Here is a 23,807-nt window from a genome sequence, read left to right on the forward strand (position 1 = left end):
TAAAATAAGAGTAAGTTTAATTCAACAGCTTTATTATAAAGATACAAAGTACATAACTAAAACATTGCACTGGTGTCGCTTGTCGCGTTGTAGACGTTTATGTTGGACGTCTGTCGGCGACGCTCCCGGTGCTCACAAGGAAACTAAGGACGTAAGGAATTGGGTCTCGTCACAGTCGCGTAACTATAGCGTGACGGCGGCAATCAGACTTGCATAACTATCGATAACTGGGCTAAAGTTCTTAATACGCTTTCAAAGTACTCAATAAATTAATTAGATAACTACTAGTCGCTGTTAGCGGTAGCGTTCTATCGATAGTTATACAGAATAATTTATTTTATTGATATGTATTGTGATATTACAAGCTATGTGGAAAAATCATAGGAAAATGGATAAATACACTATAATGAAGCGAAATCTTTATAGTATCAGTTATTTCCCTTTCCTCTTGGCCGCAGGCGTTGCGCTCGCTGGCCGCGGCACTTCGTTCTGTGGATTTAAAGAACATTATGACCATGTGACTTCTATTATTTACATAGTAAGACCTAAGTATATAGTATAAAAGGCTCAGTATTACGTACCGGTTTAGCAGGCGATGCCCGGGCGAGTGTGGAGCTACTGGCGTTGCGTAGTGGTGGTCGGGACGAGCTCGTCATACTACCCATCGCACTCGCCGGCCGCTCCGGGCTTAGCTCTTTGCTGTAACATCATAAACACGTTATACTCTATTTCTACTACAATAAAAATCAATAACAGCAAAGGAACAAGAGAAAATGTTAAGCAATATCATAACTTTGGTCAGTCTATGAATATTTCTGAAATGGATGAATTATAAATAGTTGTAGAACTTGTAGGAAATAAACATGTATTAGTAGATACAGTTACGGCAGTTTATGTAGATGTGTTATGTTGAGAATAAATTGTAAATCTCTAATAAAAGGAAGTTCTAGAATAAGATATTGATGAGAAACGGTAACAAACCTGTTTGTACGTGACATGGCTCCTTTTCTGCTGAACATGTCGGACAGTCGTCCTCGCAGGTCACGCTTGCTGCCCGCTGCGCTCATGTCTGAGTCCGACCCCTGCTAATTCGAATAACATAAATTTACATGATAAGTCCGTACTAGTAACATGGTTTTGCTATACGTAGGGCTTCAACAGTAAATACAGAAAAAACGCAAATAGAGACTGCTTACTTTGAAAAAAAAATTTATAGAATACTTAGAATATTGTTGGCTACTTAATTGGTCATCAGATGCCCAAAGTCAAAGTTGGCACTTTGACATTAATTTATCATTTAAAAGTATCATTCACTCAGTGTAGCTAGTAAAATGCATTGCATATGTAAAATAATATTGTAACGCTTTGTTACCTGAGAAACAGTGCCAATAGGTCTGAACTCGACATGTTCCGTGCTGTCAACTTGGTCGTCAATGGAGCGAGACTTGGTCAGTTTCTTCAGTTTGCCAAAGATGCTCTTCTTTTTCTTCTTTTCTGATGGAAGCACTTCGCTTTGAGCTGATCCACCGGATAATCGACTGTAAAGGAACATAACATTATACTAAGTAAGGTAAATAGCGTTCATAAAAGTCTAATAAAGATTGTTGAAATGGGTATATATTATAGATTAGAACAACCCTACCTGGAAGAGAACGCATAATATTAAGTTAGTATTAGTCGTGTAGATTCCTCAACAATTTCCTCAACATGTCGTAAGACCAGAGCAATGAAGAATAAGAAGAGTTATAAGAAAGCATTGAGAGTGAAGTAACTACATAGAATATTGTTATTTAAAAAAATAGTATATAGTTAATGTGTACCTGTCTAGACTAGCATCTCGCTGCATGGTGAACAGCCGGTTGTCCGCGTCTCCGTCTAGTGACTGCATTGAGGACACGCTGCTCTCATCCACCGACTTCCATATTAGGCTCTAAGTATAAAGAGAATAAAATTGTTTGAATAAATGAATTAAAAGCAAGAGTTTTAGCCGCATTATGACCCCATAATGCTACAACAATTCGTTATTTATTATTAAAAAAAATGGTTATTGTTTTATCAATTAGTAACTTTACCTGGTCCTTAGTAGTCTGTTCAAGAGAAATTGATCGCTTTTTGAGTGAGGGCGCACGAGACGGCGTGCGAGAAGCTGGTGTGACAGACAAAGTATCGCGAGGCTCGGTCGACATCGCTCTGTTTACAAAAAGAGTTTAGTTAAAAACGAAATTCAGTATAATTTAATTTCCAGCATTTTTTAAGTTTTTAAAAGGGCCTAATTTTTAAGTTTTTCAACGATCTTTAGGCAAAATTTGATTAATTTATTTATTTATACATTTAAAAAGTTACATTATGTCTGAATTTTACAGTAGGTACAAAAAATGACAAAAGACACACAGGTCCTTAACTGTTGAGCGTGTGATAAAGGTCAATCTTATACAACTTTCTTGAATCTGATAGCCCTTAGACCTAAAACTTGTAAGTATGATTAGTGGTTTACCTCCTAGCAGTGGCTTGGTGTCGCCGTTGCCTCTCGGCGATGCGTGAGGCGCGCAGTTCATCAGTGAGGCGTCGCAGGCGCGCCGCGGTCGTGGCCGCGTCCACTGTATTCACGCCGTTCTCAGGCGTCGCCGACCGAGACCGGGACTTTGATGACTGGACAGAAATTGGTTTCAGAATTTATGACGTGATAGGTAATGAAGAATAGAAATAAATAATGGTTTTCAACATCGATTTTCTTGTCATTTAAGTGTGGTGTAAGGTCATTAAGTGTGAGTACGTGATCGGAGCCGGACAGCTCCTGTTCTGATTTTACACTACGCGCCTTTAAGCATTCTTAATGACAAGAGCAGCGCACATGAAAAAATAAACCTTAATACCAAATCCTTTTTTTCTTTATTGTTTTAAGGGGTTTTTGGTCAAATGGATACGTCAACCCCATCGTACCTTGTTATCTAATTTACACACTAATACCAATACTAAAAACTCTGTTTTCAACGTGACAAATATCTGCTATTCTCTCCGTGCCGGTCTGTATGTACGTGGTGTTTCTGACTCACCCTATTTCGTCTTGGTGGTGTAGGCGTCAGTAAGGTCTTCTCAGGTTTAACAGGAGCATCATTACGGAATAAGTCAGGACTCTGCTTCATCAGGTCGTCTATAGTTTCTAGAAGCTGCGTTATTATCCTGTCATCCTCCTAAAAATGTAATAATTACACACTGAATTAAAAAAAAACTAAAAGCAGAGTTATGGCAGCAGAGCACTTTTGGACGCATCCTTATATGGACATCCGCCGCTTAGATATTATAAATAGTGGTAAGTAATATTCCGTTGTAACATTTGGGATTATATAGATCTCATGAAAGAACTGATTCTTTGAGGAACAAAGAATGTGAACTCTAGGATACTTGATATTATTCTTAACACGATGAGGTTTTTTTTATAAATGTGCTTCATTAGTTACCTGTTGAGCACGTTTGAGCGAACCAACAAGAAGTTTGTTCTGGTCGCGATCTCTGTCATGTCGTTCTTTATCGCGACGCAGCTTCTCGTTTGCGGTACGTAGCTTGGCGTGTGCGTCTCGGAGCTCCAGTAGATCGCATTGTAGTTCTGTCACCTAGAGAAGAATAAAAATATAAGCCAATCCTAGCAAAATGAACTTTGTTGTAATTGAAATTGGGTTGATTTTGCACTGCATAGAAATGTTTTTTTTTTATTTTGGTACTTACCTTCTTTTTAGCCTCTTCCGTCTCTTCTTCAGTGGTTCTCTTCAATTGTTCTATTCTTCTCTTCATGTCTAATCTCTCTTTCTCACGTTCGCGTTCTATCTGAATATAGGAATTACAATTTAGAATCTTCTTAATACATTATGTTCAAGCGAGTTTCAAAGCAACCCTACTACCTATGATCTTTATATATTTCTTTAATTTCCTTTTCCATTATGCATCTGGTCATACAATCTCTACCTTATAAATTCCAATCAAGAGCAAGATACCTCAAAGAGTGTCTGCCTCAAGTCCCGGGCGAGAGTGGACGTCTCCTGCAGTAGCCGCTGTTGTTCGTCGCGTTCCTTGTGCCATGCCAGCTCCATACGAGTCGCCAGACCGGCCACGCGCGCTCTGCCTGACGTCAGCAACCTTTCTTCTTCGTACTGAGTGACAATAGTTGGATGTTATTAAAAACGAAGGCAAGAAGGTAAGTGCTTCGTTTCTCTTATGCTTTTGTTCCTGAGCGTACTGAGAATAAAAACCTATTAGTTTAATTCGGTTCAAAAAACCTTTCACTGTAACATTAGAACTTAAGAACTAAATAGTTCATACATCCGCGATCATGACGCTTGCAACAGTGCCGAAATATCAGAAACTCTTAGACATAAATACCTAAACATGGTAAATAACCCGCCTTAAGCTCTAATATTAGTGTTAGTGACCATGTCAGTTTAAAAACTTATGTCTTTCACAGTATACCAGTAAAAGTAAGTATTACTTACCTCATTAAGCCTAGACTGCATTTCTGCGAAGCGGACTTCAGCTGCAGAGCGCTCGCTAATGAGCTCGGTGTTGAGCTTGGACGCTAGCAGTCTCGCCTCGCAGAGCTCGTCCTCTAGGCACGCTGTCTGCTGTTCCAGTGTCGCCACTTTGTTACGATATTCCTCCTATAAAAATGAAGATTTTTAGTGTTAGACATTTGTTTTTGTGGAGGTTTCTTGGTGGTGCTTGAGATTCCAAAACATATAGATATGTGTGTTTGAAACCAGGTATTCTGGTTAAGCAGTCTTGCTTCGAGACAGTCGATTAATAAGGTAGGTAAACGCAAACTAAACTGACTACTAAACTACACTAACGTAGATCTACGTATTTGCACTTAAATGTCATCACACTTACCTCATCAGTACTAGATATTGAAAGTCTCGCTGTTCTAGCATTTTTGTCGCCATTCTTCATTTCTGTCATAGTCTTTTGAGCAGCATCAAGCATTTGCTTGTAATTGTCTCTCTCTCGTCTGAACCTTGATACCTGAAGATGAACATACAATAAGTAATTGTGAAACCACCATTAGAAATTACAGATTTTCACCTATTTCTATGTTATAAATGGAGATGCGATGTGGTATAAAACCAGCAAAGTACTCAAAATGTTTGCTCACCTGGTTATGCAAAGACTTGAGCTCATCTCTCATGGTGTTCATCTGTCCTTCGTACCTAAGCTTCATTTCTGCAAGTTCATTCTTCCTAGCCACATCAGCTTGTTCAAGCCTTGTATTCAGAGACGACAGTTCTCGCTCCAGCTCAGCATTCTCTGTTGTTAGTGTCCTCTGTACTTTGGAGACGCGTTCGTAGTCTTCCAGTTTCTTTCTTGCTTCCTCCAACTAAAGAAAAGGTAAGGCAGAAATATAAGAATATGTTCTCTGGTACCTGCTATTCCCTGACAAATATAGCAATGAAAAGACAACTGTATCACATAAACTTACGGTTCAAATTCTTTAGCCCTACGTTTTTATATATTACCTCTTTCTTGGCTTGATCATGATGGTGCTCCAAGACGTCTCGTTGGTCGTTGACGGTGCGCAGTTCTCGCTCTCGTTGTTCAAGTTTAGCGTTGAGTCGCGCGCGTTCTACTTCCCAGCCACCACCACATAGACGATCTTGTAGCGATGATATAGAGTTCTGTGTAACAAAAGTGAAAAATTTAGTTTGAACAAATTATGTTGTGATATCTCTGAACCATATGCTGGTAATATAGCTGTTGGATAGACTATTCTCTTCAGAATATTCTTTCGTAAATAAGAAGGAAGTTATTAATTCGAAGAAGAACGTACCTGCAGTTCAGTCTTTTCTTTAGTCCACGCTGAAGATTGCGTATCATAGTTGTCTTGAAGAGTTTTGATTTCAGCCAACGCGGAGGCTAACTCTTTTTGAGCGTGTATTAATTCACTGTAACATCATAAATGAAATTAGTAACTAGTATTCAGGGTTACGCTAGCCAGTTTTTTTCTTAAAGGTTTCATACGTACCCTTGCGCTTGCTCCTTTTCTACTGTGAGTCTTGCTTTAGTGACTACGTGTTCTTCTTCTAATATTTCGTATTTGCCAGTCAATTCTTCATATTCTGCCTTCTCTACCGCAAGAGAGTGCTCCAATTCTGTAAATTCAATAAACATTATATTACACACATTGAATATTTCGAAATTTCTGACGTTAGTTGCAGTAGATTACGTACTTTTAACAGTTTCCTCGTATTCCTGTTTGAGATCAGATATCTTCTTGGCGCCCGCACCAGAAGATTGTTCTAGAACCTTCAGTTTTCCTTTCAGTGTAGCCAATTCTGCTTCTTTGTTCTTGATATCTACGTCGTGAGCCTTGCGCATACGATCCAGTTTCTTGCGTTCGGCCTAAAAAAGATTGGGATATATTAGGTCATTTCAGAAGTTAAACTTTGAATCTTATTCCAATAATCAGAGAATTTGATCTAGTCTACTGTCAATTGTACCTGCAAATCAGTTTCAAGTTCCGAAGCCTTGCTCTCCCAGTAACTTGATTCCTTCTTTTCTGCTTGCAATTTGTTTTCATGCTCTTTCTTCTCACTCTCTAACTTCGATATGCTAGATTTCAACTGAATCATCTCTGTCTTTATTACCGACAGTTCTTTCTCGGTACTTTCCAACTCTCTCTTAGCATTTGTTAATTCTTCTTGTTTCTCCTCTAGTTCTTTAGTAGTTCTCTCCAATTTGTCTTGCATTTGTGCCATTTCTACTGACGATATAGCTTCATCATACTTCTGGTTAGATGTGTCACGTAAAGCGTCTTCCTGCAATCATAATTACGCATGTATATTATCTTACTTTCCTACAAATTATACTTGGGAAGTGCATATGGTCTAAAATTGCAATCGGGGTAACACTTGGGGCAAAACTATAAGGCGGTGGGTGTCGCAAAAACATGCGAATATTCTAGATATCTAAAAATAAGCTTTTTGTTGGCAGTATAAAATAAACTATCTTGGAGTAAAAACGTGATCAAAGTTTGGTCAAAGGGGACATGCGTTGGTGCGTGCCTATCAAACAGTTCAACAAAATACCAGTTGTTTTATATGAATATCTTTTGCAGATATTGTAGATTCCAAATTAGTTATTTTGGATTCGTAATCTGATTTCATTTCCTTTAGTTCCGTTTCTAGTGTTATAAGTTTGCTTTCAGTCTTTATTAGTTTTGTTTGCATTTGATCTTTCTCGCTAGTGAAATCTACTGAGATGCGTCGTTGGCTGTTGGCTAGTACTTCTGCTTGTTCCTTTTCTTGAGAGAGCTATTTTTAGAAGATATGGTTAAGAAAATGATTAAATGAAACATCGAGTTTAATGCAAATTATCTTGAAGTAACGTCTGGTGGTCTTACCTCCTTTTCCAATTTAGCCACCTTGTCCTTACGTAAAGTTAATTGCTTTTCTACCCGTTTGCATTTGTCCTCTGCCTCTTTGAACTTCTTTTCTAAGTCAGTTATCTTTTTAGTCTTATCTCCAACCTAAAATAGTAAAATAGTCTAGATTGTTTTATGAACATATAAAGAGAAGTGTTCAAAATGATGAAACTATAATGTTGTGATTCTTCTGCACTGTCAAGACTCAAGAGCTAAGCAAAACATGTAAAAGTAACTATACTGACCTCTTTGAGCAATTTTTGTTTATCCTGTTCTAATTTATTTACATTTTCTACTTGCTTCTTCAGCTTGTCAATTTCTTTATCTTTTACATCTATTTCGTTTTTAAGTTCTTCTATTTTCTTCATGCAGTCAGACATCGTAGTTTGTAGGGATGTTGCATTTTCTGAAACAATATGAGGTATAAGTTTGATTCTTAGAACAAATTCGTATGTTAAATTCAAAATTGAGTCATCTTTATCTACATCTAACATTTACGTACCTACAAAGTCTATCCTAAGGTTAATGATTGGTCTGTTTAGATTTTTAATGTACAAGTTAATGCTAAATGAAGTTTAATTTCAATAATGATACTCACTCAGTTCACTATTCAGTTTGCTAACTTGCGTTTCTAAACCTTTCTTCTCTTCCTGCAACGTTTTTATTTGTCCAGCTATACTGCTATTATCTTTTTCCAAAGTTTTTAATTTGCCATTTATTTCAGTTTTATCACTTTCTAATTTTGCATTGAGATCCTTTAGTTTTGCGATTTCGGTTTGTAAACGATTCTTCTCGTTTGTAAATTCGGAATCGTTTTTGGACAATTTGGATCTTATTTCTTCAATATCTTTCTCCATTTGCGCTCTGGTGTTAATTTCAGTTCCAGAGAGACCAGCATTTTTCATTATAACATACATTTCCCCTGGAAAAAGAAGTTTATCACTAAAGATTCACTTACAAAGCTTTTGTATACGTTATTAATTAAATAGGTTGTGTAAGTTACCAATTTCACTTTCTAAATCTTCAACCATCCTCTTCATTTGGAGTTTAGTCGTTAAATCAGTTGGTTTCTTTGGAACTCTTGGCCTGAATGATTTTAATGCTTCTTCCTTCAGGACTCTCAAGGAGACTTGTAACTGAGCCTTCTCTTTCTCGAGCTGTGAAAAAAATAATGATATTAATACCTTATCATGAATATTAAAATCGTTTTTTAAAACAAGTCTTATGCTCACCTTAGTAAAGTTTAATTTTAATTTGTCCAACTCTTCTTGTTTTGCTTTCAAAGCATCTGCGTCTTTTTTGCTGTTAATTTCTCCACCAAACCTGACCTTCTTCTCCGTCTTATCATCTTTGTTATTTTCGAATTCTTTCAATTTGGCTAAAGCTTCCTTAAGCTCATTTTCTAGTTGTGTTATTTTTGCTGCATTCTGTTCTACTGATTTATCGGATTTCAACGTTTTGGTGTTCTTAAGTAGTTGCAGTTTTTTGTTTTCTAGCTGTAGTTTTTCATTGTCAGCTTCTAAACTCTGTGTCTTAGCACGAAGTACGTTTGCTTCTTGTTCTATTACTTGAAGTTGTCTCTTCAAATCGACATTTTGTTGGTCACCATCCAGTGATCTGAAATTAATATAACGATTAATGGTATCATGATAGTTTTACGAAGCAACTTGCTGCAAGAGGTACTTACTTGCTCTTGATAAGGGAAGCCTTTGGTTTCTTGGATAGACTGAGTTCAGCATGCAGCCTCTCACAGTCTCTTTCTTTTTCAATAAGCTTTTTCCTTAGCTCAGCAATTTCGTCTTCTAATACCTACAAGTTATTATTAAAAACTGAGTTATATCGACACTTGAAATTGGTATAATTAAATACATTCCATAAATTACGTACTTTTACTTTTTCTTCAGCTAAGTTATTACTCTTCGCGTTCGTTGCCCGTCGAAGAGTAACGGTTGAATTGTTCTTAGGCTGATTGGCAATTTTGTCAGTAAGCTCTTTGACTTGTTTTTTCAACGAATCCTTTTCTTGTTCCATTTCTTCAACCTTTTTTCGTAACACTGTTGTTTCCTGAAATTGGCGGAATTATGAATAAAGTTTGGTTTAAAATAGTAGGAAGTAATGTAAATTGTACAAATGTGTGAGCACCTGTTCATTGAGTTCGAGTAAGATTCGTAACTCGGCTGGATCTTCCTCATCTGTTTTGGCATCTTTTTCATTATTATCAACACTGAGCTTATTTGAAGGAGGTGTTGGAGACAGCTTTCGACCTACAAATAACGTCGGCGTGTATTAACATTAAATGCGTAAATATGTTCAGCTCAATAATACAAAGCTTGTAAAACACTTTAGTTATTAATTATGCAAAAGGTATTCTTGATGAAAATTAGTAATATTTAATGGTACTGAGTCATTGTTCCGGATACGGATGTTGAACAATGTAGTGGATAGAATAATAAACTCAAACATTGTAAAAGATTCAACAAGGTCTAATTCTGACTGGAGAAAATGGCTACCATCAATACGCCGTGTAACTCAAATACACTGACTGACAAGCGTGTTAGTAAACATCAAGGAACAAAGGTCAGGTTAGAAATTAATGGTTATGCAAGTAGTCAAGTACACAATGTAAATGATGAATCACAACCGGGTTCTGATGAGCGGTGGATCTTGGAAGAGAGTGGTTAGAAAAACACAATCGAATTTTCACAATTCAAGTAAGTAGTTTGACGTACTTCTGGCCTTGGTAGCCATTTTCTTCAGCTGTAGAAGCAAGGACTCATTGTCGTCCTCGACCCGTGACGCAGTTTTACGTAAGTTATTTGCCTGTAAATATTCGTTAGTTAAAATTATTTAATATCTAATCTAAATTACTGTCAGAACCAAAACTGTTCAGGATTCTGTTAAGGACAATATACAGGATGAAGAAAACCAACATGTAAAATAGACAAACTGGTCATAAGTACCTATGTTTGGCATTCTTACTGCCAGCGGACTGAACAGTGATACGAAGGGTAAGGGGAACGGAGAACGGGACTCTGGTGTTTTATCTGGGGTAAGGGGAGGGCTTTCAGATTTATCTCTACTGAATATTTCATTGACTTCTAGCGTATCCATTAGGAGATCCCGTTCAAGCGCTTTATCTTCATCATTAATTAAATCAGTCTCTGTGCTAGCATCCGCATATTCTTTGGAGTAACTGACGGCTTGTAGAGCTTTATGATCGTACAGCTTAGCCGCCGTCTGTACACTAGCATTTCTTAATTTCTGTTTATCAGTTTGCACAAAATTGTTTATTCTCATAAACTCGGTTTGCATATGTTTATTTTTCATGAACGCTACTTCTGTTTGCGTATACATTTCCAATATATCTATTGTACTTTGTACAATCGAATCAAGAGTAATCTTTTTAGTGTCTGTCATCACATCGTGCACTAAAATAGTATCCGTTTGGCAACCTTCGGAATAACTAGTAATGAGATCTTGTGGGGATTGAGTGACCTGGTTAACACCAATGGACGATGGGCTACTATCGAGTGATGACAAACTCTTTTCTAAAGCTAGTTGCATTTCTAGTATTCTTTGGATGGTATTTGGTTCTAGCATTTCACTATCGGTGGTGGGCTGTTGGGGTGAGATTGGATCAGATTTGGGAGACTGTGGAATGAGTTGTGGACGCATCCTCTTGCCGACGACGCGTGGCCGATATCGACTAGCCTGTTTGAACATAATATTCCTTATTTTTTATTTCGCTAGATAGGAACATATGGCTATGGAGAATAACAATGTGATATACAAATATATACGAATGTCGCGGTGTGAGTCAGACATGTGTTGGCAGTGCGCCAGCTGGCATCTGTCGAACGAGAGCTAATGCCCTAATGAATGCGTTGTTTTTCTAGTGGGACTAAATGATCGGAGAAATAAGTGGCTGTAATGGTATTTAACTGTTAACAAGAGATGAGTTATCGTTAACTGTAACTATTTGTGCACATGTTTATTGCATTCCAAGCTCGCACGTAGTGTCGGGTAAAGCGCAGGTACTCGTGTAATATTATGATGTTGGTGCTGCGTGTGCGGAGGTTACCGAGTTATTTGCGGTGTACCTAACGGGTTTGCGCACAGAAACATCCATCTTCCGAAATGGTAAGACGTAACGTAATGGACGTTTGTATAAATATCACGTGTCAAAGAACAAAGCTAGACTACATGTTACTGTGAGAATTATTTTAGGACTAGATGTTTAGTAAATGGTACCTCTTCTTCTGCGTTCCTTAGTTGTTCGCGGAGGTCAGCCTCGCGCTCCAGGGAGTCCTGTAGGTCTCGGAGGAGTTGTGCAGGGTCTTCTTGGCTGCCACCCCGGGTCAGTGATGACCGGGATACTTTCTGTACAGAGAAAAAAATAGATGTTACCTACATTATGAATGGCTATGAAACTGGGTCAATGCAAACACTGCAAACACTGATGGAATGGAATCTAAAGCATTATATAAATTGAAAGTTTAAAATACCCCGTCAGTAAGTTGGTTCTTTTTAAGGTTGGCGGGAGGGGTTCCCGAGGCTGCAGCGAGCTTGGCATTGGCTTCCGAGAGCTCCCTCTGCAGCCTCAGCGCCACCTCCGTAGACCGCGCCACCTCCTGTTCCAACTCCTTGATGCGGTTCTCCCGTTGTAACCCATCTTGACCGCCCACTATCTGGAAATAGAATTATATCATCAATTTTAATCCATGATTCAAATCAATTATTTTTTTAACTAATTAAAACTAGATCGGCTGGATGGAATCGTCGTTTTTTCTCGTGGGTGGACATCATTTGGATGAGGCCTATGCCTATGATCAGTAGTAAATCTCTTATGGATGATAAAGATTATAAATTAAAATTAGATTACTAGATACTATGTAGATGATAGTATCTTCACTGGAGTTCTAAGGATACTAATTAGACGCTCAGACGAAGTTGGGAAATCTGTCTTTAAAGATGTATTTATATATTGTTTGTTTAATTGGACAAAAGTACTAATTATAAGACTTGATTCGAGACCTGGCAGGACGCCTTACGTCGGATACAATTAGATTTATGATTATAAATAATTACTTTGGTAATTTATTGACATTCTACTAGCCAGTGATTTATGGCATTATTTATTAGATCTGTGTACGTAAACATTAACATGGTAACAAGTCATAAATTTAACTTTGTTCTTGAACCCAGATTTATTTAGATACTGGGCAATGTTCGATTCGACAACTGTTTAAAGGATCTTTAAAGTTTGAAAGGAAGACTGTTTTTAAGCAAATGCTTTGAGTTTTTTGTACCGTCCCATGTAGATGAGAAATCATCTGAAAATCCACTGAACTGCTCCAAATTAGATAGGAACTGAAAAACTAGATTTTCAGGGCAGTTCAGTTAATTTGGAGCTACTTCTTTTTTTAGCTGTAAGACCTTAATGACTTGAAGATACAAGCATAATCATATCTAGTTTACCTCTAAAAGTTTCTTCTCGTGTTCAGCTTTCTCCTGCTCGAGCTGATCAGCTTTCCTTTCAGTCTTTTTTAACTTAAACGATAAAACTCTACAATTCTTTATGGTCTGCTCTAGTTCCCTTCTGAGTGACGAATATTCATCTGCTTGGTCTTCCCTGAAAAAATAATAATAATAATAATTGGGTCATACTTTTTACGAACAATACAATTTAGCGCAATGACTGGTTGACTGGCTAAAGTGCAATCATGGTTTCGATTCTCACACAAAATATTTATTTGTGTGATCCACAAGTTGCTGTTTTGGGTATGAGTTTAGTGTGCATATAAAATTAAACGAGAAAAGTATGAGGCAAGGATATCAAAGAAATAAAACGGCAGCCGTGTTGCTAAAAGTTAATGAAATTATCTCCAACTCAAACGAGATGTATATGACGCAACAAAAATAATAAATGCAAATCTATAGCAAGATTTAACGCTTCAACTCAAGTGGTACAATGTAATAATGATCGAAATTAATCTTTAATAATATGAACTTGAAAAAAGTGCCAAGGTTGAATGATTGAGTGATGTGTAACAATATCAGCCAAAACTATTTTGGCTACAGTTCATTTACAATGGCACGTACAATGAACCCTGCTTTTTGTATTACGTCTTAACCCATGACGTTGCCTATAAAATTATCCAATAGCATCTAATGAATATTTTAAACCAAATGCGTGTTATTAATTAAGATGCTCTTGCGAAGACTTCTCTGACTATTTTTTTGCTGATTTTGTTTGTTATCAGTTTCTACTACTACTTGCAAGGTTTCTAAGATGGCTGACCCTTTTTAAAACAATTGAAATTATAAAGTAAGTTTTCTTTCATTCCTAGACACTTGGTCTTGTACCAAACCATGAAAATAATATAAATCCTTAACGTAACTGGTTTAACCTGTGTTTTTAACAGAGAATTACCGCAACAACAGACAAGCCTGATTTGAGGGGTAAAGTAATGAAACGTTTCTCTTTCAAATGCACATATCAAGAACTCCAAGTGTCTCATACCTGAAGTTATCCTGCATCTCCTCAATCTCTTCTTCAAGGTCGCGCAGCTCCTTCTTCATGTCCTCGTTCTCGTCCATCAGCTCCTCGCACAGCGTCTCCGCAGCCAACAACTTCGCACGGAGCTGTTCTATCTGACGCGTCTGTGCTTCTATTGAGGGACGAGACTGCAACACAAGTGGAAGGACTGTAAAATGGCTGCAGATCAGTAGAAATAGATTGACTCTCTATTAATCGCAACAGTCTATAGTCTACTTTTCCATCTAAACAATATGTATTAATTTTTTACTAAAAAAATTGTATTATGTTTTGTGGTATGGTCATCTTGTAACGTAAAATTGTGAACTACCACCTTAGGATGGGTAACAGCATCCACAATTTTGTGGCCTCCCCGACTAGCTTCCTAAACGTGGGGATTATAGCAAACACAACTCTTCAACAGTGGACGTGGACCAAAAAAATTTCTTACCTCAAGTTCACTCTCAATTTCTCTGACTCGTAACGAGAGATGTTTCTTCTCGTCCTTCAAGTCCTCATTCTGTGACGTCAGCTCGTTCACTTTCTGCTGCAGCTTCAGCACCTCTGAGGACCGTCCAGTAGTGTACTTGTTCACAGAGTCAATATTCGCGAGCCTCCGCAGTAGTATGTCACTCTTCTCCTTTTCCACTCGCTCACAACGCTTCTTTAGCGTATCCACTTCTTGCTTTAGACTCTCTATTTGTTCCTGAAATTAAATTTTTGGTGTTATAGAAGGATTGTTTCTAATAGATCTTTTAAAGTTTGCTATAAAATCTGGAGTTGCGGACAACGTAATAGATTACCGGGAGGAAGAGAAGGTACGGGGTTGTTTTTAATCAGTAAGAGTCTGACACTCCCTCTAGCCTCATCCAAGGTGGGAGAACTCATTGGATGATTTTCCTCCTCCCATCAAAAAAACGTCTGCTATAAATAGCAAGACTGAATCATAGTTTACTATTTCTTGCACCTGCATGTTGTGCATCGGACACCTTTATAGACTGTCAAAATATCAATTGTTCTTGGTCGACCAGAAATGAACAAGAGATTATTTTCTGTACAGACGAAGTTCTGGACTAAGAAAGAAGAATATTCTATACAAAAATCAAGTTACAAAGTAGAGAATTTCACCTGATACTCCTTAACGTTAGCGTCGACGAGGGTGGTTTCCGTAGTGACAGTTCCTGCAGTGCTGGTGTCATCATCTGAATCATCTCTATCTCGTGAAGGGCCCCCTCTAACAGGAGGCTTGGAACTTGCTGACGAGTTTCGCGAATTTTTCACCTGGACAAACCAAATGAGACTTTGTTATTTAGGACAGTAGAAATAATTTCGCTAAACAAAATAAGCTCAATTTCAACTTTTGAAATCTGGGTATAAGATCTATCTGGGCTTGTTGTACTTGTTCTTATACATTTAATGCAATTTCGGATAACTATCCCATATTTAAAATTGTATTATGTTAGCCATCCGTGTAGTATAAGTGTAGTAGGAGGGGCATCTAACTGATATGTACGGTAACAGACTCCATATATTTGTGTTTAGGCATTGCCTAAAAAGGCAATGCACTAAAAAGTTGATCAATGTCACCTGCATCATAAAGTTGACATCATCCTTGGTTGAACTTCTGTCTTCTTTGGGCCGCGCAGGTTTCTCTTCGTGGTACGCTTCTTTACTTCTAGATAAACTTCGTCTCTCTCTTTCTTTTTCTATACTTGACTCCTTTTCAAAACTATTTTGAGATTTAATTAACTGCATCTGTGCAAAGATAGACATTGGGTAAATACTGCAGGAATTATACCAAATTTTTTAAACCAACCACAGCTTCTGGGTACATTAAATAAACAAACTGAAACGTTTCCATAATTTATGGAGCGATCGATTTTTGATTCGGCAATTAATGGTGTTACGAAACATTCGTCGAAACTGTTTAGCAATAGTCGTTTATTTATAACCGTATATTATAAAGTGGAATCGGATAATAGGTCATTTCCTCAATTAATTATAAAGCTAGCGCATTGCCAAGCACTAACTTTCATGGTGACCTTTTATGTTTATTTTGGGCGCCGCATCGCGTTTAGTTCGGGTTGAAAGCTACGAGCTACGACCAGTAGCGGCAGACAGTTCTATAGCTGTGACCCACTTGTACTTCCCACGTCTATGAAACCAAGGTGAAGACAATACTCTTATTCAAACACGTTTTTAAACTACTCAATTTCATAAATATTTGCAAAGCTAATATGTTGTTAGTTACGGCTTAGTACTAAACTCGGCCCGTAATTATAAGATTATGCGTAAAATATTTCCAGCGCTATAAAAGCTCGCCTTTTGTTCTTGATGTCTTGGCATTGATTTTATGAGAATGTTTTATGGGTTTTATACTTGCGGTTAAAATCGAACTTGCAAATATTATGTTGGTCATTAAAACAGGTCAATAGGTCAAGGTTTTTAGAGTTGCGGTTTTAAAGAAGTTTGAAATAAAAGTGGTCCGACATATTTCCGATTTTAAAATAATATTTTTATGACAGGTTGATGGTTATGAGAATATTTTATGTACGCAGATATCTAGTAAAAATACCTTTCGCACGCGTTCAGCTAGCGAGTCGTTCTTGCTTATAGTAATTTGTGCCTGCGCCGGCGCAGGTACCGGCGGAGGCGATGGTGACGGTCGGCGCAGTGTCACTGTATCTGGAAAATAAACAATGTTTATAATAAACAATAATGATGCAGTTTGTCAACAAAAGAGACAATTGTGAACATGATTGAGAAAACATATTTTAATTATATTTTACCGTTCTTTTAGACAGCTCATTATTAAAAATTATAAGACAAACCTGTAGTATGATTCTGCCCTGTATCTATCGATGGCAATGGTCCCGTTAGCCGTCTCTTGGGCAGCTTCAGACTGACGGTGACAGCGTTCGTACTCTCGGTCTCGTTGGCCCCCAGGTCCGGCGTCGACGTCCACGATGCACTGGTTCTTGTGAACCCTAGATATAAATGGGTTAGAGTTGATTAAGGAAAACATTTGAACAACCATATTTATACAGTGGATTACTCTTATTTGTTTACAATGACTAATACTAATGAAATAAGAGGAATAAGAAAACTAGGAAAAGGATTCCAAATCTTTTGACTTTTTCAAAAAGGTTTGAAATGCTACGTTGATTCTCGACCAAATTCAGTTCACGACTCGTCTAAAATTTTACAAAACTATTGGCTAAGCAAGATAAGCTACATTTCACTCTGCGCCGGCGCAGGTACGGGAGGCGATGGTGACGGTAGTGACTCAAACTATACAAATAGTTACGTGTCTACAACACCTTTCAGAACTTTGTCTATTTAAATAATTCTGTTGGCTAAGAAACGTAGATAGGACTCCCCCAAAGAATGCCAACTTTTCCGGTGTCGGGCAACCCACATGCGCGTGCGCACTGGTAACGTAACTAATAGCCCTACAGTCTAAATCTTTAAAACGTTAGTGCATTCTGCATTAGATGTCTTCTTAAACAAGTTACGGAAGTCAAAGTCAAAGCATTTATTTGAAACACGTTGACACATGAAATTCAGTTCACGAATCGTCTAAAGTTTTACAAAGCTATTGGCAGAGGTGCACATTACGGCACGTAATGTAGCTATACAATGTACACCCACTTTTTACCATTTTGTGTTAAAGTCCCATGCAACTTTTAGTGGGGTAAGCCTATTGCCATATCCTGGACACAATTCCAGACTCCGTGCTACCACCGAGAAATTTTTCGAAAATCCGAATTACGTAAAGCCCAGTAATACTTTGCCCGACTTCGAATGAAGAAGAATCGAACTCCAGGAGAGAACACAGCAAAGAAGATTATGTGTCCTACATGATCTGATGTGACCGTCTGCGAGATTGGACACCAGAGAAGTTTTCCACATTGATAGATCAGGTTTTTCGAAAATCTTATTGCACTACCAATAGAAAATGTTTTGGAATACTTATTTTGAAGCAGCATCACATACCATTATTTTAAAAAAAGGAAAGAGAATTAGAATTTATAAATTGGCACCTATGCAGAAAGTAAACAAGAAATAAATTACAGTCTTATATTAAATCTTGCATTATTCCTGGATCATAATTTGTAGTGTTTACACAAAGCGAACGGAACATTCTATTGTTAGGTACGTACATTTTCATTATGTAGGTATGCTGAAGTAAATGTCTTCATTTACCTCGGTTTTAGCGCTTAATATTGTAACTCAAGCTCTTAATAAATCTGGTGGGTTTATACACCTTACAAATATATTAGGCACTGCTTGAACGAGTGATTTCAGATTAGTTCCCGGATCAGTGTTAGTGGCTTTTGGAATGTAGATATTTTCAGAAATGCGCATTGAGAACAAAATTATATACCTTAGGGTCTTTTATCACAAGGGGCACATACTAGATACATAAAATTCTGCTGTAAAAAGTAATTGAAGACATCCAAATCAGAGAAAACGGATGGGTGATAGAGACAAACCAAGAAATAAGACAGGGAAGGGGCGAACAAGGAAAAGGCTATAGACTTAGTATCATATCTACGTAATTTATTTATTTCTTAACTTAATAAAAAATATCTGTAAAGGTGGACTTTAAGTCTAAGTAGAATTAATAAGTAATCAGTGATCCCAGACTGAAATTATGCCGCTGGTGAATATGACCTCTGTGTAACCTTTCGGGGGATAAAAGCACTATGTATGTATTGCTAGAAATTTATTAGGTAAGGTAAATGCTTAAATTAGATAACGACTATCAAAATGTGAATGTGTGGGCGAAGACGTTTAATTTAGGTACAATATATGTGTGAGTAATACAGGTGGTCGGAGTCCGGTCTTGGCTCGCATTCGCAGATCTGTCTGGATTGATATGTTCTTGTGTAACTCAACTGAATTACGTATAAATATCATAATAATAGACATATCTCATAATGTAACCACAATTTAAAAATATTAATTATATTGTTATCGTCTACAGCAATGACTGCAGAGATAGTTTTGATCCCAGTTCATCCGAATGTTTGTTTGAGAAGAGGTCCCAGCTACAAAGTTTATATTATTCTTAGTATTTACCTAATAAGTAAATACGAAATAATCTGGATGCTTTATGATGACATGCTAACGATGGTAACAAAGGTACAAGGTAAGGGAACTTCAGTTATGACATTTCCTCTTTGAAATTAGATTGATGATTCATGGTACTGACGGGCAAAAGTCGGTTAACTATATTAACAATCGTTTAGATTTTGTTTATTTAAGTACATCTACTTAAATAAACAAAATCTCTGGTAGGTACCTATATAAAAACCTGTAACTATGTATTCAGCAAATACGCTGGACAATAGGTAATAACTATCCGGTGTGACTGCAAGAGGAACTAACAATAACCGTCCATTATCTGGGTGCATGGGGAGGTCATCTGTTATACGTTGTTAGATGCGCTAGCTAGAATTGAACACTGCGATTTTGCCAGACTGCGAACAGCCTCAGCTTACCTATATGTCCATTATTTAATTTATCTAAAAATGATTTTTGCGCTTTATATACTCGTTATGATTTTGGTGAATTTTGGCATATCTACATATTTACAGATGAAACTCTATCAATCAATGATCGTTATACTATGCTGAAATGGTAACAGTAGAAATGTATGAGATAAATCTATCTGCTAGCTAATTAAAAGCTTAGTAGATGAGATCGTGAGAGAAAGAGAAAAAAGGAGGATGAAATTAAACAACATAGCCCATAGACTATAGAAAAAATCACTACGTGGCGTACCAAAGGTCACTTATCAGGTAAATAAAAGGAAATCACTTACCTGTGGAGAAGGCGTCTTTCTTGGGAGTGTCGATTGTGCTAAGGTTGCTACTGGATGCCCACCCTCGCCCCACCTTCTCCACTTCCGCGCCATTGTCTTCATCACGACTTCTGTTCACATAAGAGTACAATTTTTTAAGGTTTTTATTGATACTGGATTTAACAACACCTAGATAAGTTCCGGTTCCCAAATGAAGTTCGTTATACAACAATTTTTATCAAACGATGCACAAAACAATAGATAATAGTCACAAGAAAGATAAACAATAATGCAATAACTTTTCTTGCCTTAGTGAAGCGGGAGGGGTGTCACTATTACTGACTAAAAGTAAAAACCATCCTGTTCCTACTCCTGCTCAACCGGAGCCTTGACAACCGGTTAACTGCCAATTTCAATTACCGATCTTAATCTAAAATCTTCGGACAGTCTTAATTTATAATAGAAACTCTATAAAACTAATGTCATCTTAATCTAAAGATTTCATCCGCGCCTCCGTATCGGGCATTAGTCTTACTAGGCCCTATCTGTGGTGGTATGATGGCTCTTTGAGGCGCCTTACACTCGGTTTTGGTTTTGGTCTCTAATAGGTTCATTTATTAGTGTAAAACAATTATGCAGACTTGCTTTAATTATATGGCCACGATATCCTTTAAAGACGTACGTCTTTACTAAACCTTAAGTAGATTTATCAGATTTAATCAATTGATGATGCCTGAGACTGATCTACTTATGTTCATAATTTTGTTCAGATCCTTAGATTTTAGATGTTAACTATTTCAACTTAGGAATAATAATTATAGATACTACGATTATGCAGCAGTTCAACAATCCTTTTCTGAGCTGACCTAAGGGTGAAAACGAGCATAACTATGCCTGATATGATCATGCATTACCTGCGATAGGATATTTGGAGAAGATTATGACAATAGGATAACTCCTATTTAGAATTTAAAAAATAGGTTAGTGAATTTAAAAATACATTTTCACAATCTTCATATACACGAATAGAAATAGACTGTCACTTGTAGATGTTTATTTTTAAATATATGTAGTTTTCCAGATACTCAAAAGGAAATATCTAATTAAAGGAATACAGTTTCCCGTTAACTCATGCGTCAGTGTTGAGTTGTTGACGTAGGTAAGGTAGGTGTATCAGCATCAGCTAAAAGTAGTCTAAAATGTAACAAATGAAAGATGCGTATACGTGTTTGATCTCCAAAACAAAGGTAAGCTTGGACGAATATCAAAGAGCTCGTATTTGATACACAATTCCTATTTTGTTTGTAAATGTTGACAAAGTATGTTTTGTTTGGAGCACGTAGGCAGACGTGCATCATATATTTTCTAGTCTAAATATTTATGACTTCATGTCCTAATCTATATTATTTACGACTGCCAAACTGCGTTTGAATGTTGTATTTTGTTATATAAACTGCCTGATAGGGTTCAATTTGAAAGCTTTTAGCAACCGCTGCATGAGTCATAAGTAGATATTGAGTGCAGACTCAAAACATCCTTTTCGTTGCACTTTACAACCATAAGATTAGGCTCAATCAAGTGATTTGTTGCTCGCCATTACGAATGGTATTTGATTATAAACTGCGCTAGGTACATGCATGTATAATGACAACGTACGTACACATGAAGGCGGCATGCGTCAAGCTTCACCAACCGGGCGCAGTACAAACAATCCACAAAAACGCTCAGGAATTTGGAATTGTGCCATCGGTTTTTTTCTTGTTAAAGATTAGAAAGAATCAACTAGGGACAGGTAGTAAAGTAGAGCGGCCAAAAATGTCCGGTAATAGGTCATGGTTAACCCAAGATTTGTGACATTTTCCTATTGGTCAGAGGATTACCTGGCTTCTTAGGACCATTAGGCTATACCTACATATGTACAGTTACACTAGACAAGCACATGTTTATGAAAACGACGTTCGGTTCTCGCTCGATTGATCCTAATGACTCGATGCTAGAGGAAGATTTTAGACGGAAATGATAAGAGACTTGGAATGTCTTGAACATGTGCAGTAACTAAAATCTCGCAACATGTGTATTGCAAGATAATTCCGAGTTATGCTCGCATTAGACCGAATGCATGCTCGTAATCTCCGCCGAGTTATTTTATTGCACACTAATTTTATGGCGGCCATGATTGCCTTATAGCAATTTTGAATTGAGTCCATTCCTGGTGGCCTCAATGCTCACATTATAATGAATAATGTATAATATTATAATGAATTGATTTAGAATTACATCTTTCTAATCTCTTAAAATTTTGTCAAAAATGGGCAACATGAGTAGATATAGCGAGGAAGGATGAAGATTTCGGTAGGGTGTCTCTTTAAATTCGACTTATCAAAATCAAAGTTTCTTATTTAACTACTTGTCAATTAAAATAAACATAAGGACTTGTTGCAGGTTTGCTTTTATAAAAGTTCGTGGCAAATTGATAGTCTTTTAAAGGTTCCATTCAAAGAGAGCCAAGTTTATATTCTGCATTCTCAGAATTATTCTATTTCATTCCTTTTGAGTAGCCTTTTAGGGGACCGAGGTTTTTGCTCATCAAACATTTTCATTAGTGATGTTTTGTCAAACTTTATTGATGAGGTAGCTACGTACTATTGTTTACTTCTTGTAACAGGACTTAGATGTAATAAACTGGTGTCACGTCATATAATTTATGTAACGAATGTAAATTGGTAAGATTTCAGGCATGTGTCTGAAATGTTCTACGAATCAACACTGTTTGAATCTTCTCATGATTTCGAATAAATACTACTTATTTTAGACGTGCGTTTCTATGTATTAGAAATACCTGGATTCTACAAAGATACTTCCTAACACTAGACTACTACACTTAACTAATAGTCAATACATAGGTAGTATGTTGATGACGGGCCACTGACCGTGACGACGGCGTGTTCCAAGTGGAGAGGCTGGGCGTGGACACCGTGAAGTCGTCCTCCTTCTTGCGCACGCCGCCGTGCTCCTTGTAGTCGCGGAAGCAACGCTTGCAGCGCGTCGGCCAGCGCACCTGCGGGTGGAACCCCAGCGGGCACAGCGGGTCGCCCTTCGCCAGGGGATACAAGTGATGCATTCTCACTCAACACACACAAATGCACTTTACAAATGTCAAAGATTTCACCTAAATGCCGCTTACGATCAGTTCGTCACATTCCTCTTCTCACGCAGTCCATGTTACGTCCCGTAACATAGGATTGCACCCGATATAAAGGGAACTACGAATAACCACATACACACGCAAATGTTTATGGAATGAAATTTACGATTTTACTCTATAAATAATAATTTATTTAACAAGCAACGTGTTCAGGCGCTCGTACGTCTGCACCCAACAGTGGCAATAAAAATATCTCGCTGCTAGCACTGAACCGGGCGACCTAAATCGGCTGCTCTGAACTCGCTACTAATTCTCAGACTCCGCAGCCGCGTAAACACAAACGCGGTATTATCAGTGGAAGTACGAGGCGACGTTTCGCGGCCTAAGCTCCGGGCACTAGGGTCGGCGCAGGAGCGGCCGGAGCAGCAGTTCAGTCATGTAACGCGGCAACGCGCAGTGGGAGCGGGAGCGGGCGGCGGGCGGCGGGCCGGGCGGCGCTGCGATACTAACGCCCGCGCGGGCAGCGCGCCAACCTGCGCCGCGCCGACACTCCACTTATGTTCTATTACACCACACACCGCTGAACCACTGCCCGCCTGCTGACCGTCTATAAAAATAAAACAGACTTGCTAATAAACGCGTCAGGGAGCATCTCTTAGGGACGAGCCGGATATGTGACGACTGACGAGTGACGTTGTGTCCAACTGCATAAGCTGCGCCGGCGCATCTTGCGATGTGATGAACACTGTAGGTACTGATGAGAAAAATCTAACCTAGACATTTTTGCGATAAATATGGCTCCAGGATGCTTGTTTACGAGTGTGGAAGTTCGCGTTACCGATAATAGTTGGGAGAGTCAATAATAACTTTATGAATGGGCGTTGACGTCAAAGCGAGTATTTTTCATTGC

At 37.9% G+C, this 23,807-nt stretch overlaps 1 protein-coding gene across 6 annotated transcripts; it reads right to left on the reverse strand.

Moving 5' to 3' along the window:
* Positions 1-15: 15 nt before the first annotated feature.
* On the reverse strand, positions 16-23,474 carry LOC118274265 (centromere-associated protein E). Of its 6 annotated transcripts, none has more exons than XM_050698953.1 (40): positions 22,683-23,474; positions 19,774-19,883; positions 16,775-16,930; positions 16,519-16,628; positions 15,531-15,698; positions 15,072-15,224; positions 14,395-14,649; positions 13,929-14,092; positions 12,884-13,037; positions 11,911-12,093; positions 11,657-11,785; positions 10,366-11,116; positions 9,548-9,669; positions 9,293-9,469; positions 9,093-9,214; positions 8,638-9,022; positions 8,409-8,562; positions 8,004-8,327; positions 7,651-7,811; positions 7,385-7,510; positions 7,071-7,295; positions 6,483-6,800; positions 6,213-6,384; positions 6,008-6,134; positions 5,813-5,927; positions 5,502-5,660; positions 5,141-5,362; positions 4,879-5,010; positions 4,485-4,649; positions 3,990-4,145; positions 3,724-3,822; positions 3,459-3,611; positions 3,054-3,191; positions 2,495-2,649; positions 2,073-2,190; positions 1,821-1,930; positions 1,373-1,538; positions 982-1,085; positions 582-699; positions 16-489 (listed from the first exon to the last, which is right to left on the reverse strand). In XM_050698953.1, the coding sequence occupies exons 1-40, from the start codon at positions 22,871-22,873 to the stop codon at positions 433-435; spliced, it is 7,104 nt and encodes a 2,367-aa protein (XP_050554910.1). In that variant the 5' UTR covers positions 22,874-23,474; the 3' UTR covers positions 16-432. The 6 variants fall into 6 exon arrangements, with proteins under 6 accessions (XP_050554910.1, XP_050554911.1, XP_050554913.1 ...); XM_050698954.1 differs by having other exon boundaries at positions 982-1,082; positions 22,683-23,473; XM_050698956.1 differs by lacking the exon at positions 10,366-11,116 and adding an exon at positions 10,135-10,225 and having other exon boundaries at positions 22,683-23,471.
* Positions 23,475-23,807: the final 333 nt, after the last annotated feature.

The sequence above is a fragment of the Spodoptera frugiperda genome, chromosome 15 (assembly GCF_023101765.2).
Source record: "Spodoptera frugiperda isolate SF20-4 chromosome 15, AGI-APGP_CSIRO_Sfru_2.0, whole genome shotgun sequence".
Lineage (NCBI taxonomy): Eukaryota > Metazoa > Arthropoda > Insecta > Lepidoptera > Noctuidae > Spodoptera > Spodoptera frugiperda.